The 13,290-nt window shown below is 42.2% G+C and overlaps 1 protein-coding gene across 3 annotated transcripts in view; it reads left to right on the plus strand.

Annotated features, from left to right (window-relative positions):
- The window catches only part of rap1gap2a (RAP1 GTPase activating protein 2a), an 89,714-nt gene that overhangs the window by 21,343 nt on the left and 55,081 nt on the right, over positions 1-13,290 (plus strand). For 2 of the 3 annotated variants that reach the window (XM_053872386.1, XM_053872389.1), the window contains exons 1-2: positions 86-344; positions 4,114-4,149. In XM_053872386.1, the coding sequence (XP_053728361.1) occupies positions 301-344; positions 4,114-4,149 (80 nt within the window). In that variant the 5' untranslated portion in view covers positions 86-300. Of the gene's footprint in view, positions 1-85; positions 345-4,113; positions 4,150-13,290 lie in introns of those variants that run through there. The other variant, XM_053872387.1, reaches the window with a different exon arrangement.

Consider the following 13,290-nt stretch of genomic DNA (forward strand, 5'->3'; position numbering starts at 1 on the left):
TGTACCTGCAGCACTGCTTGCCTGTTTGTGTGCGTGATTAAGTGCAACAGCCTGTGACAGCCGACGAGCAGCGGTTTAAGGGGCGGCCAGCAGCGAAAGGGGCCAAGTGGGGAACTGGGAAAAAAAGGCAGCTCTCTGCAGGCAGGTGGACAAGAAGTCAAGCAAGAGGCAAACAAGTAAAGGAAGGTGGGGTGAGAGGGAGGTTGTGTCTGTGGGTGAGAAGAGTCAGACAGCAGAGATCAGACACTGACATCCAAGCAGGCATTTCATAGGGGAGCAGCAGTCTGACTGACTGGCAAAATGCTCAGGAGGAGGAGAAGTGTTTCGTTTGGAGGATTCGGATGGTACGTCACTTTTTTGTTCTGCATTCCATGCTATTGATCTTTGATCGTTTGAGCAGGGTTTTTTCTAGAAAGGAAGGATGGGTGGAGGACTCCGTCTGCCCCCCACCTTCACACTGTTTGGTAGCTTTCCTTTGGGCAGTTTCACTCTGCGCTGTCCCCTTTCAGAGAATCAACAGGCAGCTTTGCGACTGTGATTTCTGCCTCAGACTCTGGTTTGTGCCCGGTGTGTCTGTGTTCCTGCTCTGCCAAGAGTATCCCATGATACGGCGGCGAAGCAGCTTCCCAGTGAGCCAGTGAATGCGCCGACACACTGATAGTGTTTTTTTTTGTGCTGCTGGCTCCCTCGTCATTCTGACACTTACACGCTGCTTCAGAGCACTTAACCTCCCCAGATGGGCTCAGGCAGCGCGTCATGCTGACATGAGACAGGGTTCATTTCTGCCAAATAAACTGATGCCAATAACGCTTGGCTAAATGGCAGCAATGACCACAGCAGAATGTGTGTTAATGACCATCACTTTAACTCTTTCATTCCATGTTTTTGAGAAAGTGTGTTGTCAATAGTTAAGTAACATAAAGAAATCCAGACAAATGCTATCAATCCATGTTGTATTAACGTAGACGTGGTATGTGGCTATGTTTGGGACACCCTGCGTTTTGAGGGGAAAGAGAGAAAGAAATGAGGGGTTGAGAAGAGACAGAAAGAACTTTACAGTACTTGTCAGTATTAGCAGTACAACGGCATCTCCTTTGAGTTGAATGTACTGGTCCCACAGATCTTGCATTTATTATAGTTTATAAAGTTTGTTGTGGATGATTTTACTCTGTTGATGTCTACTCATGTGGATGCAATCAGAAAAACTGATACTTTTTTGTGTAATTCTAGTTGACAACAAGCAACTGCAATGTTGTCAGGTGCAGACAAAAATATGTTTTCGCATTACGTCTTCACATGGTAACGTTTCATAGGATGTATTGGTGCGGGAATATTTTCCTTCTTGTCCTCCAGTGTTTACTGAGAACAGACACGCACCCATTACCAGAAGACAGAGGGTTGCTCCCGGTGTCCCCAGTTTATTTTGCACACAATGTTCGCAGCCAGGCAAGTCACCAACTCACCAGCACATTACATGGTCCAATCTCAGTAGTCTGACGGTCTCTTACCAGGCTCACAGTGGTTCAGCAGCTTCATGATTAACCACCCTACTTTCCACTCCGGTTGTCATGCATTTCCAATTGAAGCAGCGCCTTTAAAAGGCGATTATGAGCAGGTTCATGGGGCTCTTTTCCTTATGACTTCCCAAAGTCTAACAGGCGTTTGCCGGATGATTCAGCCACTAGGTGGGCAGCTTATTTTCGGAAATGTTAAGTGTTTTGTCCCTGGAGTGCTTCACAGAGCACTCTGCTGTGGAAGATGGTAACATTTGAATTGCTATTAGACTGGATGCCTTTGAGAATTACCAGGGATAAAACTGCTAATACTACATGAATCACGAAGCCACTTCTTCACCTGCGTTTCGTCTTTCTGTGATCCTTAAAATGAAATCGATTTTGACTTCGTGCAATATTCAGGATGCTTCAACTAAGTGGTGCAAATCACATTATGCTGAAAGGTTAATGTCTCATTTGTAACCTGATCAGTGCAGAGAGAGTCGACTGCTCAGATATCGCATTCAGAAGCAACCACAGAATGGGTGACAAAGATAAACACGGAAGTGCTTAAAGTGCATAAACATATAATGTTTTGAGCATACCACAGTGCTTCAAATGGTATAAAATTCACTGTAAATGGTGAGAATAGAGAGGCTCATCATATAAAGCACAAACTACTGAAATGTGAAAGGGCTTAACCGAGCTCTAAATGTAATATAATGTAATACATTAACATGGAAATATAATAATAACAGTGAGACATTTACAACAACAACATTTACAGCATAGCGCTCATCCTGTCATTTACACTGCGTCATATGGTAACATATTTATTTGTGTCAGATTTTAGGGATGCTGTGAAATAGGTCAAGTTACATAAATGGTTGTTGTGCATTTTTCATTCGCTTTTTATTATCAGATAAATGTTTTTTTTAATAAACGGTGGTGCGAATGTTAATGTTTACAGAGTGAACAAGATGTAATGTACCATGAAGGAAACCAAATAAAGTCCTCAGAAACCGGTCGGAGCAGCTTGTGGAAAGCCCTGTCATATCAAATCAGCTGTTCGGAAGAGAAGGGCCCACATTTCACTGATCAGTTCTCCGCAGCATTAACGCTGCACCGTGCCCACTTCAGATGAGATAAAGGTCAATTAGCATTTCTTTTCAGAGGCTGTGACAGCTCTGTTGGACCAGACATGAAGTACATGGGAACAGGGGAGACCTGGGTGTCTCACACAAGCTATATCCTTATATACATGGATACATTTGCAGGCACATGCTCACTGAGCAATACTTTAAATGTCAGCTCGTACCAGGGTTACACCTCTCCCATTAATCGAACAGATTAGTGCAGCGGTGCCCCGGTTTTTTCAGCTTGTGAGAAACTTATAAGTCACTAATGATCTACTGAAAACCTAAATTTATTCATAAATATATTGACCAAACTTTCTTCCTCTCTCTGCAGCAGGTTGCAGGTTCCTGATGCAATACGCTGAGCATCTTCACACTGCTGAAAAATACTGAAAATATCAAAGAAATAAAAATTCCATTGAACCTATGTCTAATAAACCAAAAGAGGAATGTAACTTTGCATTTCTTTGCATAGCTCTTTCAAACCAGAAAGATGAATGGTGGCATGACTGCATGAATCCATATAACACAACACAAATCAGTTCACTGGTCCATGCGCCGCAGGTGCTGTCCTTGTCCTAGAAAGAGTGACTCTGCATTGTCCTGAACCGACATCATGCCACCAAATTCAATTGGTCTTGTCACAGCAGACCCATGGAATCACTGGCTCTTTATTGACGTCAAAGCTCTACATGCTCCCTTGTGTATCCACTCTCCACAGTTCCCGAAACGCAGAAAATGCCTGTAATTTTGTCGAGCTGATATGGTAAGGCTCAATATGTTGGGGACACAAAGCTTGTTTTCCCATAAAAATCCATACTCTGCTGATTAACTGCTGTGACTGGTTAACTTTGCTGCAGGGCATCATGGGAACTGCTCAGGTTCATTTCAAGTCACTGTAGACAATGAGTATTGTAAAGATTCATGGAACCTCACATGCCAGGCTGTTTGGGTTTCCACTAAACATCTGAAGGCAGTGCCATCTGCTCACACGGTCTTTGAGATCGACCAGTAGATGGACTGCGTAAGTTGGTGAATATTTAAAGCAGGTGGTAGAGATTTTAAAAGGTTAAGAAAGTTCCGGAAAGTATTCTGAAGAAGTACAGGAATAAAATTCATTGCATTCATTGCTTTCAACTTTATTGCCATCTACACTTTAGTAGTGAACTTGTGTGTGGTGTGATGCTGAAGAAAATAATGAATGGAAATTATGAAACAATTTTAGAAGGTAAGGTTTTGATTTATATTGTTTAGTTTGTGATCTGTGTTTGTTTTAAAAGTGTGTCTGGCTCACAAGAACATGTGGTGATGATCAAAAAAGGAGATCACAGCTGTGTTTATTATGATGATTCTGCTGAGCGCATCATCTTTCCAGCAATATTTTAGGTTCTGTTATCTGTGCTAATTCTGTTTAATGAATGCATTTTCTATTTCCCCAATTTCAGTTTGATTTACTCACTCTGTGTTCTGTGTTTCCCCTTCAGGATTGACAAGTCTTCCCTGTCCGCACTGAAAGCCCGGTGAGTTCTCAGCTCGATTCCATGACAACAGAACCGGCTAGCTTATGTATTTGTTGTATTTAAGTTAAATTAGACAATAATTTCTGGCAGCAGAGGCTGTGGGGGATGAAATCTCTGGAAAATGTGGGGACAATCATTACCAATACGCACGTCATGTTGACATTTGAACTTTGCTTTGTCTCCTTTGTGTCAGGTTATAAAGTGCAGCATAAAGGGATGAGTTTAGTTCCCAAACCACTGTACTGCCAGTGCTATGTTGCTTGATGGATTGCAGTGTGGGTGGTGGAGCTGTGCTGGTGATCGTTCAGTGGCAACGAGAGGCTCCATCTTTTGTAGTTTTATTCCGTACATACTGGCAGGTGCACGAAGTGAAAGAGTTAATCGGAGCTGTTATTCAGTTGCACAGCAGTGCCATGGCAACCAGTTAGCGTTTGTTGTTTTAGTCAGCCTTTACAGATTTGTTTGACCTCAGCATCACAAGCTCTGCATTATTGGCCTCATGGATGGATCGCCCATTGTGAAATAGTATTATCTGAATGAGGTGTTCATGGCTGTTCAAAGCGGGTGATGGAAGGAGCCAGTCAGCACGTTCGCACACAAGTTTTTTTTTGTTTTTTTTTGAGGCACACATTTCCATACACACATTTATACGCAGTGATGAAGCATGAATGGGTGGTGTGCATTTTTGCAACTGAAGTATGAAGTATCATAAGATTATGAATTTTATCTGCAAAAACTAATGGATGAGAGATGACCAGTTCAACATCAGTGAGTGGACTGAGCATATTGGCAACTGCAACTGAAGTTAAGTCCACAGTTTTTTTTGGATATTTTTGATGTTGTAGGTGTTTTTCAAGTTGAAAGTTGACAAAGCTTTGTCTGTTCTAGTAAAAACAGAACTTTGTCTTTTGTTTCCCTGCTGTTGACAAGTTTAAAAGCACACTCACACATTAAGAGCAACACGAACATGGTTATACAACATGGTAAAACACCGGATGACACATGACACGGATGACTCTAAAATCTAAAAAGGCGTGTGTTGAAAAAGTAGTTTTGCAAGAATTTGGCTAATTTATCACATTTGCGTTTTATTTGCATTTTTATTTAAAAATTTAAAAAAAGGATAGAAATTCTTTTTCTCAACAGCATTCAATATTTTCGGCTTCATATTGTATACTCACGATCAGTTTTCTCCCAATGGAATGGGAACAACAAGGTCAGTGTGCCATACAGCGCGGCATGTTTGTGTTCGCTCCCTCTCTCGAGCATCCATCTCTCCTTGCCCAGGTGTCACAAGACCATCCCCCTCTCTAGTGCTTCTGAATATGAATGAGTGAGTCGTGATTCCTGTCTGATACTCAGTGTGAGCGTGTGTGTTTTTGAAGCTGCTATTTGATGTGGATGGAGACTCAATCCAAGTCGACAGAAACAGCTTGAATACAGCTTGTGTCTGTCCTATTGACCTGTGAGGAGGGTGGTCTTCCTGCTGTGTATATTCACCTGATCAGAATGAAACTTCATATTTGAGGCGAGATCACACTTGTACCAGAGAACAATGGCGCACAGGTCATATCAGGTGAAACTCGAAGCGATACAGGGAGCCTGACTAGTTCTGCAAAGTGAGTCGCTTTAGGGTACCAGCAGCGTTTCAGTCCTCCTCCAGAGGTCTTTTCATCCCCCCGTGTTTCCTGTCATGAATCCCTGCTGTTCCCCTGCCTCTCCAGCGCCGCGACAAAGAGATCTGTCCGCCTTCACATATCCTCTATAGCTCATTAATAATTGCATAATCAGCCTCGCAATTGTGTGTCTACGTGCGGCAAACATGAATGTTTGTGGGTTTTTGTCTTGAAGTGGGGTTTTAAGTGGGCTCTGAATGATGAGAGAGAGAGAGAGAGAGAGAGGAGAGGGAGCGAAGGGGAGAGGAGAATTGCAGCTTATCAGTTTCTTAATATTACCTGATGATGCCTCGTAAACTGTGGTGAGTTCCCATCCGCTTGTGTGCTTTTATTTCTTTTACAGATTGTATTTGACCAATGAATGAAGGCACGTTGTCTCTACACTAGTCCTCAACTGGACTTTCTTATTGTGCGACAAAGAAAAGCTGAATATATCTTCATATAAATATAAACTGAACTGCAGAAAGTTGTTGAAATTTGTAGAAAACTTGAATAATGTTTTGTTTGTGATAATATTGTCACATGATCCTGTAACAATTTCTACAGATCACAAGTGCATCTTTAGTGGTCAGTGAAAGCATATTATTTACTTGATGTTTCCAGTGGAAGCGAGAAGCCATTCAGAATGATGACTTTATGGCTTCTGGTCAATGTTGTCGTCGCCACCACTGTCACACTTGCTTCTGTTCCTGTTTCCCATTCGCACATGCTTCTCTATTTCTCACTTTCTGTCTGTTGTAATTCTGCCGGTCGATTCTTTAGCGCAGAAAACAAATGAATTGCGAACCCATCTATCTTCCTGAAGCCTCCTCTCTCCTGGCTGTAATTGACAAGTGTGGATGTGTGTGCGAGAGAAACCCTGTGGCCGATAATTAAACATTGATCCTTGTCATAAATGATTTCACTTCCGCTCATTCCGTATTCAGTTTTCCACTTAGCTACAGTTTCCCGATCAGCTCAGCATATGCTTCTATGCAGTGACAGACGGGTGACAGAAATGTATCTGGCTAATTTGTGCTCTAATCTGAGTGGGCTTTGTCATTTTCACAATTTGGATCGACGTAGCAATTTACTGCAGAAGGCTGTTAAAACACTGTTTTCTGTCGGCGTAGCACGTCTCAAGATCTGTAGGCGAGAGGCATCATCATAGTTTCACACGTTTAAATATAGGAGGAAACTAACTGTAACTGTTTTTTTGCTCAAAAAGTAAAAAAAATATTTGACCTGGAAGCTTAATGAATTGATCTTATGATGCTTCATGACTCATTCATGATGGACTGGTGAGGCTTCATGAAACAGTGTCCTCACTTTCATAGTCCACTAGATGGCAGTATTTGCTCTGAAATCTTTGCAACTGAACGATCATTGCTGAAACCTTGCGTCGTTATTAAACAGAGGGTGCCACCTACTGGGCTTCAGGTTTCATGAAGCCTCATCAACCCATCACTAGCACAATGGATATTCACGCACCAAAGATGGTCAAAACAGCCTGTAAATCTCCCAAATATGATGATGAAGCAGAGAAGTCAAAAGAAACTGTCGCTCTCTAAGTGAGAAAGGGCAGGATGCTAACCTGCGAATAAAGCATGCAGGACAGGGTGAGTTACGTCAGACATGAGCGTACAACATCAATCAAACACATGAGCACTGACTATTGCTCGTGTATCAATGTGATACAAGGAGTTGTGTGCGGCCATTAAATTAGTGTTGTTATCATGTTGATTTCACTTCCATTATTTTTGATAAACTTAGAATGGTGTTAGATATTTGAACCTCATTAAACCTCAGCAAAAAACAACATACAGCATTATACAATTGCTGCTACTCCAGCGACTAGTATATATTCTTGTGACCACTACAGTCTTCCATCTACCCCAACGCTTGAAATCTGGACGACTCATTCACATTCATATAATTCTGACTGTTATGTTTGGTTTTAATTCATGAAAACCAGTGTTGAATGTACAGCGATAACTTCACTGCTACTATTTGCGATCTACCTTTATTGTAAATGCTGTTAATCTTAGCACTTACTACATCAACAAATCAATCTGATCAGAGGCCAAAAAGGTCCCTCAGAGCGCCCCCTACATTCAGAGCGCCCCGTCCTGTTATTAAGCTAGGTCACAAATCTCTTCATTACTCATTGTATACTGACTAACTCAGGTGTGCTGTAGGAGCTCAGTACTGTTGAAGCCACCTTCTGTTCTATTGAGGTCATTACAATCAATGATATTTCAAATGCTTATAAAAAGATTGAATTATATGGAACGAATAAACATGGGTGGAAATGAGCTGTGTGGACATACAAGTAACATCGGACTTACGACCGGGATCAGTTCCGACCAACCAGTCGTAAGTCAGATTGGAGCCAAATGGCATTCAAAATAGCCGAGGCGAGGGTTATAGGTGCTACTGTAGTGGTAGATCTCTGGGTGAGAGTGAGATGCTGCGATACTGTGCTGCTGCAACTGTCGTACGTGATGCCGGACGGCTACGTGATGCCGGACGGCTACGTGCTGCGGTGCCGGATATTAAATAAAAAAAATAAGCATCTGCTGGCCGTTGGTCGTAAGTACGGGCGGACGTAAGTCGAGCAGGTCGTAAGTTGGATGTTACTTGTATAGGCTCTCTGTATTTGAGGTTCATTGAAATATGGTTATTTGAATCTAAATATTTTACAGCAGAGTGCCTTTAGTGAGCTCAGGATATGAGGCACCTGTTTCATGAAGCCTACCTATGTATTATTTTTCAGCTACGCTAACTTAGTATGGGGGGAAAATATAACCACTCAACGTTCGCGGGTCATGTTATGCCACTAGGCCGACATGAGTATTTTGGGCCCAAATAACTATTATTTGTTGTTATTTGTTTTATTTGTTTTGAATTGAAATTGCAGCTGGACTGAGGGAATGGTTGTACTAAATTTAAGACACTCCTCCATAAATGCCAACATAATGAAGTGGGTCTTGCTTTCCCCGGCCTCCCCTTATCCGCGTCTAGCCTGGTTTCGGTGGGCCAGGTGTAAATGTTATCTCTCTGCCAGCATCATGGAAAAGAGCAAATGGGCCGCAGCTATTTCTGGAGGCTGGCATTTGCTCTATCTCCTGCTGGACTGGGGATATTGCGATGTGACCGCAAACAAACATGCTGCAGACTAAATATCTGCTGGTGTCAAATTGACTCGGGCTGATGGTTTATTAAAGCTCAGGGGTTTGATATTGTTGAGGAGGAAGCGGAGGGGCCCGGCCGCTGTCGTAATCAAGCTTTATTGCGTTTTGTTCATTTGGAAGGTTTGTTGATCCAGTTGATAGCGCGCACAGACTCTTATCTGGTGTGATGCTCACCTGCAGCTGGCGTGTGAAAAGCAAATGAGCACTTAAGAGTGTCTGTGGAAACACCAAAAGGCAGAGCCGCACTCGCACATCTGATGAGAAATGTGACGGTTCGACTTCTGTGTGGTTTCAGTTCGCTTTCTTAAATGAATCACTGGAATCTGTTGACCTTGCCAGTGCGAAGGCGTGTCCGCTGCTTCTGTGAGAACAGAAAAAGTGTCAGATGAAAGTTGCACTTTGTGGGAAGTGGTGAAACCCCACCCATCCTTATGCACCCCGGACAGGATGTTGCTCTTCCTCTGTATTTGCACCTTCATTTCCCATCATATTAAAGGCTGGTGCTTGCCGTATTTTGGTGCTCATAAACAGGGCGTGACTTGACAATGGAGATTACAAATATGGTGTGATAGTGCATTTATTGTATTAGGGTTAACTTTACTCAAAAAAATAAACAAGAAGAATCCTGTTTGTTTTCAATTTTCACCAATGTGGTGCACCTGGAATTGGTCAAGAACGTTCCCTGAATTATTATAATAGGCTCTTAATATGTATTACTTGCATTGATAAATAATTTGTTTTTGTCTAATAAATGTATCAAACTTGACCCAGCCCATTTATGTATAGTTCGCACTGCATGTACTTGATGGTGGGTATAAATGAGGTCATGTCAGTACCTGTGAAAAGACATTTTCAGAGATTCATGTTTGCTACCACCAATCTAATTCATGGCATTCACTATGTCATCAATTTGATTGATTCACGATGACAAACTCGATTCACTATGACTAACATCACCTCATTTTATTTGGTATATAGCTATCAACTATGACCACAAGATGGAGCTACAGGCACGTTTAATACTTTCACTTACTTTCAATGAGATACCTGCAATAAGGCGCAACTGCCACACGGTGGAGCTGTTTATCCCCCTTTGAGACACTCACTGTTGGGGACCTCTTCGCAGTTTGAAACTAGTTTCCACAAGTTTCTTGCAGTATTGCACTACAGTTAGGGCAAATAAGTCACAGCATTCAATGCTGACACGCAACTTCATGTGTCCGTCATCTTGTGTAATATACATTTTTGGATTCATTTTAACAATTATTTGGTTGCAGATATGATTCAAGGACAACATTGGTTATTTTATAGTGATACAATTTCAGTGACTTGAAATGGATTCTGTAGTTTTTTAGGCCTGTGTCACTGTGACATAATGACCTGGACTCCTTCTGTTTCTTGTAAGGGAATTAAACATTAATGAATTATGGATACAAATAATACAAATAAGTCAACAATTAATGGCAAATGCATTGACGTTTTATTTGGAAAAAAGTGCAACACCTGAGACACCTGAGATAGAATTAACAGCAAGTGAATTTCTACAATGTTTTTTGTTTTTCCGAGGACATGATACAATACAAGTGTATTAAGAAGTTAAACACTTTTATTCTGCATTCACTTATCCAAATCATTCATTCCCAAGTGATTTTCGACTGATATATGCCATTCAGAAGGCCATGCTGCCGAGCACAGATCCATGTAGTTTGGATCATAGATATATTAATCGGATCGGCCGACTGGGTGAATCGCTACACCAATAGCTTTGCCGCCAACAGAACTGTGCGTGTAGATTTCCTCAGCATGACTGGGAAGCATGTTTTGTAACCCTTAGAGTATGCAGCAGTCTATAGGGAGCCAAGGCTGTTGCCATGGCAGCAGCAGCAGCAGCAACTGATGATCACTTGAGGGATGGTCCAGTGGGTTCCATTGCCTTGACGATAAATCGTCACCGGCGTGCTTCACAGTCTTGCCAGTACATTAAAACATGACAAGTGGAAAGACAACATGATTTGTGGAGTGGGTGGTTGCCCCTAGTAACTTAGTGGACTGCAAGAGTGTATGTTCAAAAGAAGGATCAATTCTCTGAAGTCAGGTCCAGTTCCCGGCATTCATGCCAAATCGACGTTGCCTGTCGCCGACTTCCTTCCCCTGTCACATTTCTGCTAGATTTTTATGGTCTCGAATTAGTCGTCTGGGGTGTGGTGGATGACTTGCAGGGGAAAAGAGCTGTGTCACTCCGGCTGCATGTTGCTGACTGTACAGGGCAAGGTTGGATTTGAATTGAGTTAAAAGGTGCATCAGACTCTGCGCCAGGGAGAGAAAGGTTTTCACAAGTTCTTCTTTGGGGCGGAACTCCTGCGCAGAGACAACCGCAAAAAAAAGTGTGTGGATTAGTGTTGGGCTCATGAGGTTTCATGAAACAGTGTCCATGTTTTCACAGCCCTCAAAATGGCACTCTCTCTCTGCTCTAAAGTCTTTGGAATTTATGCAACCATTTCCATGAGACCTCACATTGTTTCCGAACCAAGCTGAGCTGTGGAAATAATGGCAATCCTCAAAACTTTCTTCGAGCACATCTCCTCCTGTTTTCTTTGTCTCCACTTTCATAATCACTTTTTATCCTCCATATCTTGTCCACATCCGCTGCAAATGTTTTAGCTCTTCTTTCACTCTCCTCCATTTGACCATCTTCATTTCCCTTTTCTCCTTTTACATATTCATCTTCTCCTCCATCATGCCCATTTGTCAGGTTCTTCTCCATCAGCCAACAACACCCCTTTTAAACGTTCCTTCCTGGCTTTCGCCTCCTGTTAGGCATCATCTTTACCTGTTTCCACCAGTGATGAGGCGAGGGTTTCCTCATTTTCAGAGCTCAGTATGTGACACTGTTGGTTTTTGAGTCTTCAATTGACCAGTTGTTTCAATCCAATGATTGCACAGTAAACATAGGATACTTATTTTATGAAGCCTCATGAACCCATCTTTACCTTCCACTACTCTTTAGGCAGTAAAGCTTATCATCCATCCTCTTTCAGTGGTTAATTTCCCCCCTCCTTCCTACATGACCTCTTGCTCTAGTCCTTCAATTCACATATTATTTCTTAATTATATACAGTGATTTAAGATTAAATATTAACTGTTCATTATTGCAGCTAGTCTTTATTTCCATTAGAGATAATCAGCGCGAGGTTGACCTCCATTCAGTCTAGAATTTGACCAGGTGTTGTCATAACAACCAGATACCTCAACTCCCTACACACCATCAAGGAAATTGGACATGAAGTAAAAAAAAAAAAAAAACGGAGCCATCACACATTGTAATCATGAGCAGTGAAACTAGGGCATCTTTATTTATTTGTATTTTTTTGCAACTAATGTGATGTAGTTCGGTCGCATTTATGCAACACAGTAACCTGGTGTTATTCCTAGGTGATCATTCTCCAAAAAGTTAAATTCATGTGGCTAGTTCAGCCGGTTACAATGGTAATACAGAGGTATAGCAGGACATTATGTTCCCTCTTCCATTGTGTTAGGGATGCAGGTAGTTGGAGACACTAACCGGCCATAATGTTAACACTCGTACATGCACTGTGCGTGTGAAGCTGTGTCCAACCCATTTCAAATCCCTTACATCGCTATTGTGAGTGTGTTGCTGCTTTGCTGTCTACGTCTTGTTCCACCATCATCCCCTAGACAACCAGCTGCCGCTTTGCTTTTGACAAATATTTACTTCTTGCTGTCTCCCTCGTGCGACACACTGAGCGAGACAGAGTTGCTGATAAGCGCACCATCTGCTCAGATTTCAAGGCTCGTAAAATGGACCCCAACATGTTTAGTGTCCCGTCCTTAGTCTGAGGTTAGAGGATGAAAGGCTGGTTTAAATCTTTGTCTCAGTAAAAAAAAAAAAATGAATTAAGTGATCAAATGACTTCTTGAAGAAAGGCAAGAAGGCTGACATGCCCTGAATGAGGAGGGGATTTGTGTGATCGGGCAGAGAGAAAAAGAGATCAAGGCTAACTGAGGAGAACAGGGAGACAATATTGGAGAAGGGGGGCAGATCCTGTGGTCAGATTGGATGGTGAGAGAAGAGAAAATGGGTTTCTTATTAGCCTTGCCCACTTCACGAAGCGAGTACAGGAGGCGGTAAGATAGCGGGATAAAAGAAGAAAGGAGCCATTTGATGGAACAAAAATGGGCTTTTGCGAAAATCATTTGGTCGATGGAGCCCAAGCAATACGTTCGACAAACAGTGCAACACCCTTCCTCTTTTGCTGTGTCTTTAAAACGTC

The sequence above is a fragment of the Synchiropus splendidus genome, chromosome 8, assembly GCF_027744825.2.
Source record: "Synchiropus splendidus isolate RoL2022-P1 chromosome 8, RoL_Sspl_1.0, whole genome shotgun sequence".
NCBI lineage: Eukaryota > Metazoa > Chordata > Actinopteri > Syngnathiformes > Callionymidae > Synchiropus > Synchiropus splendidus.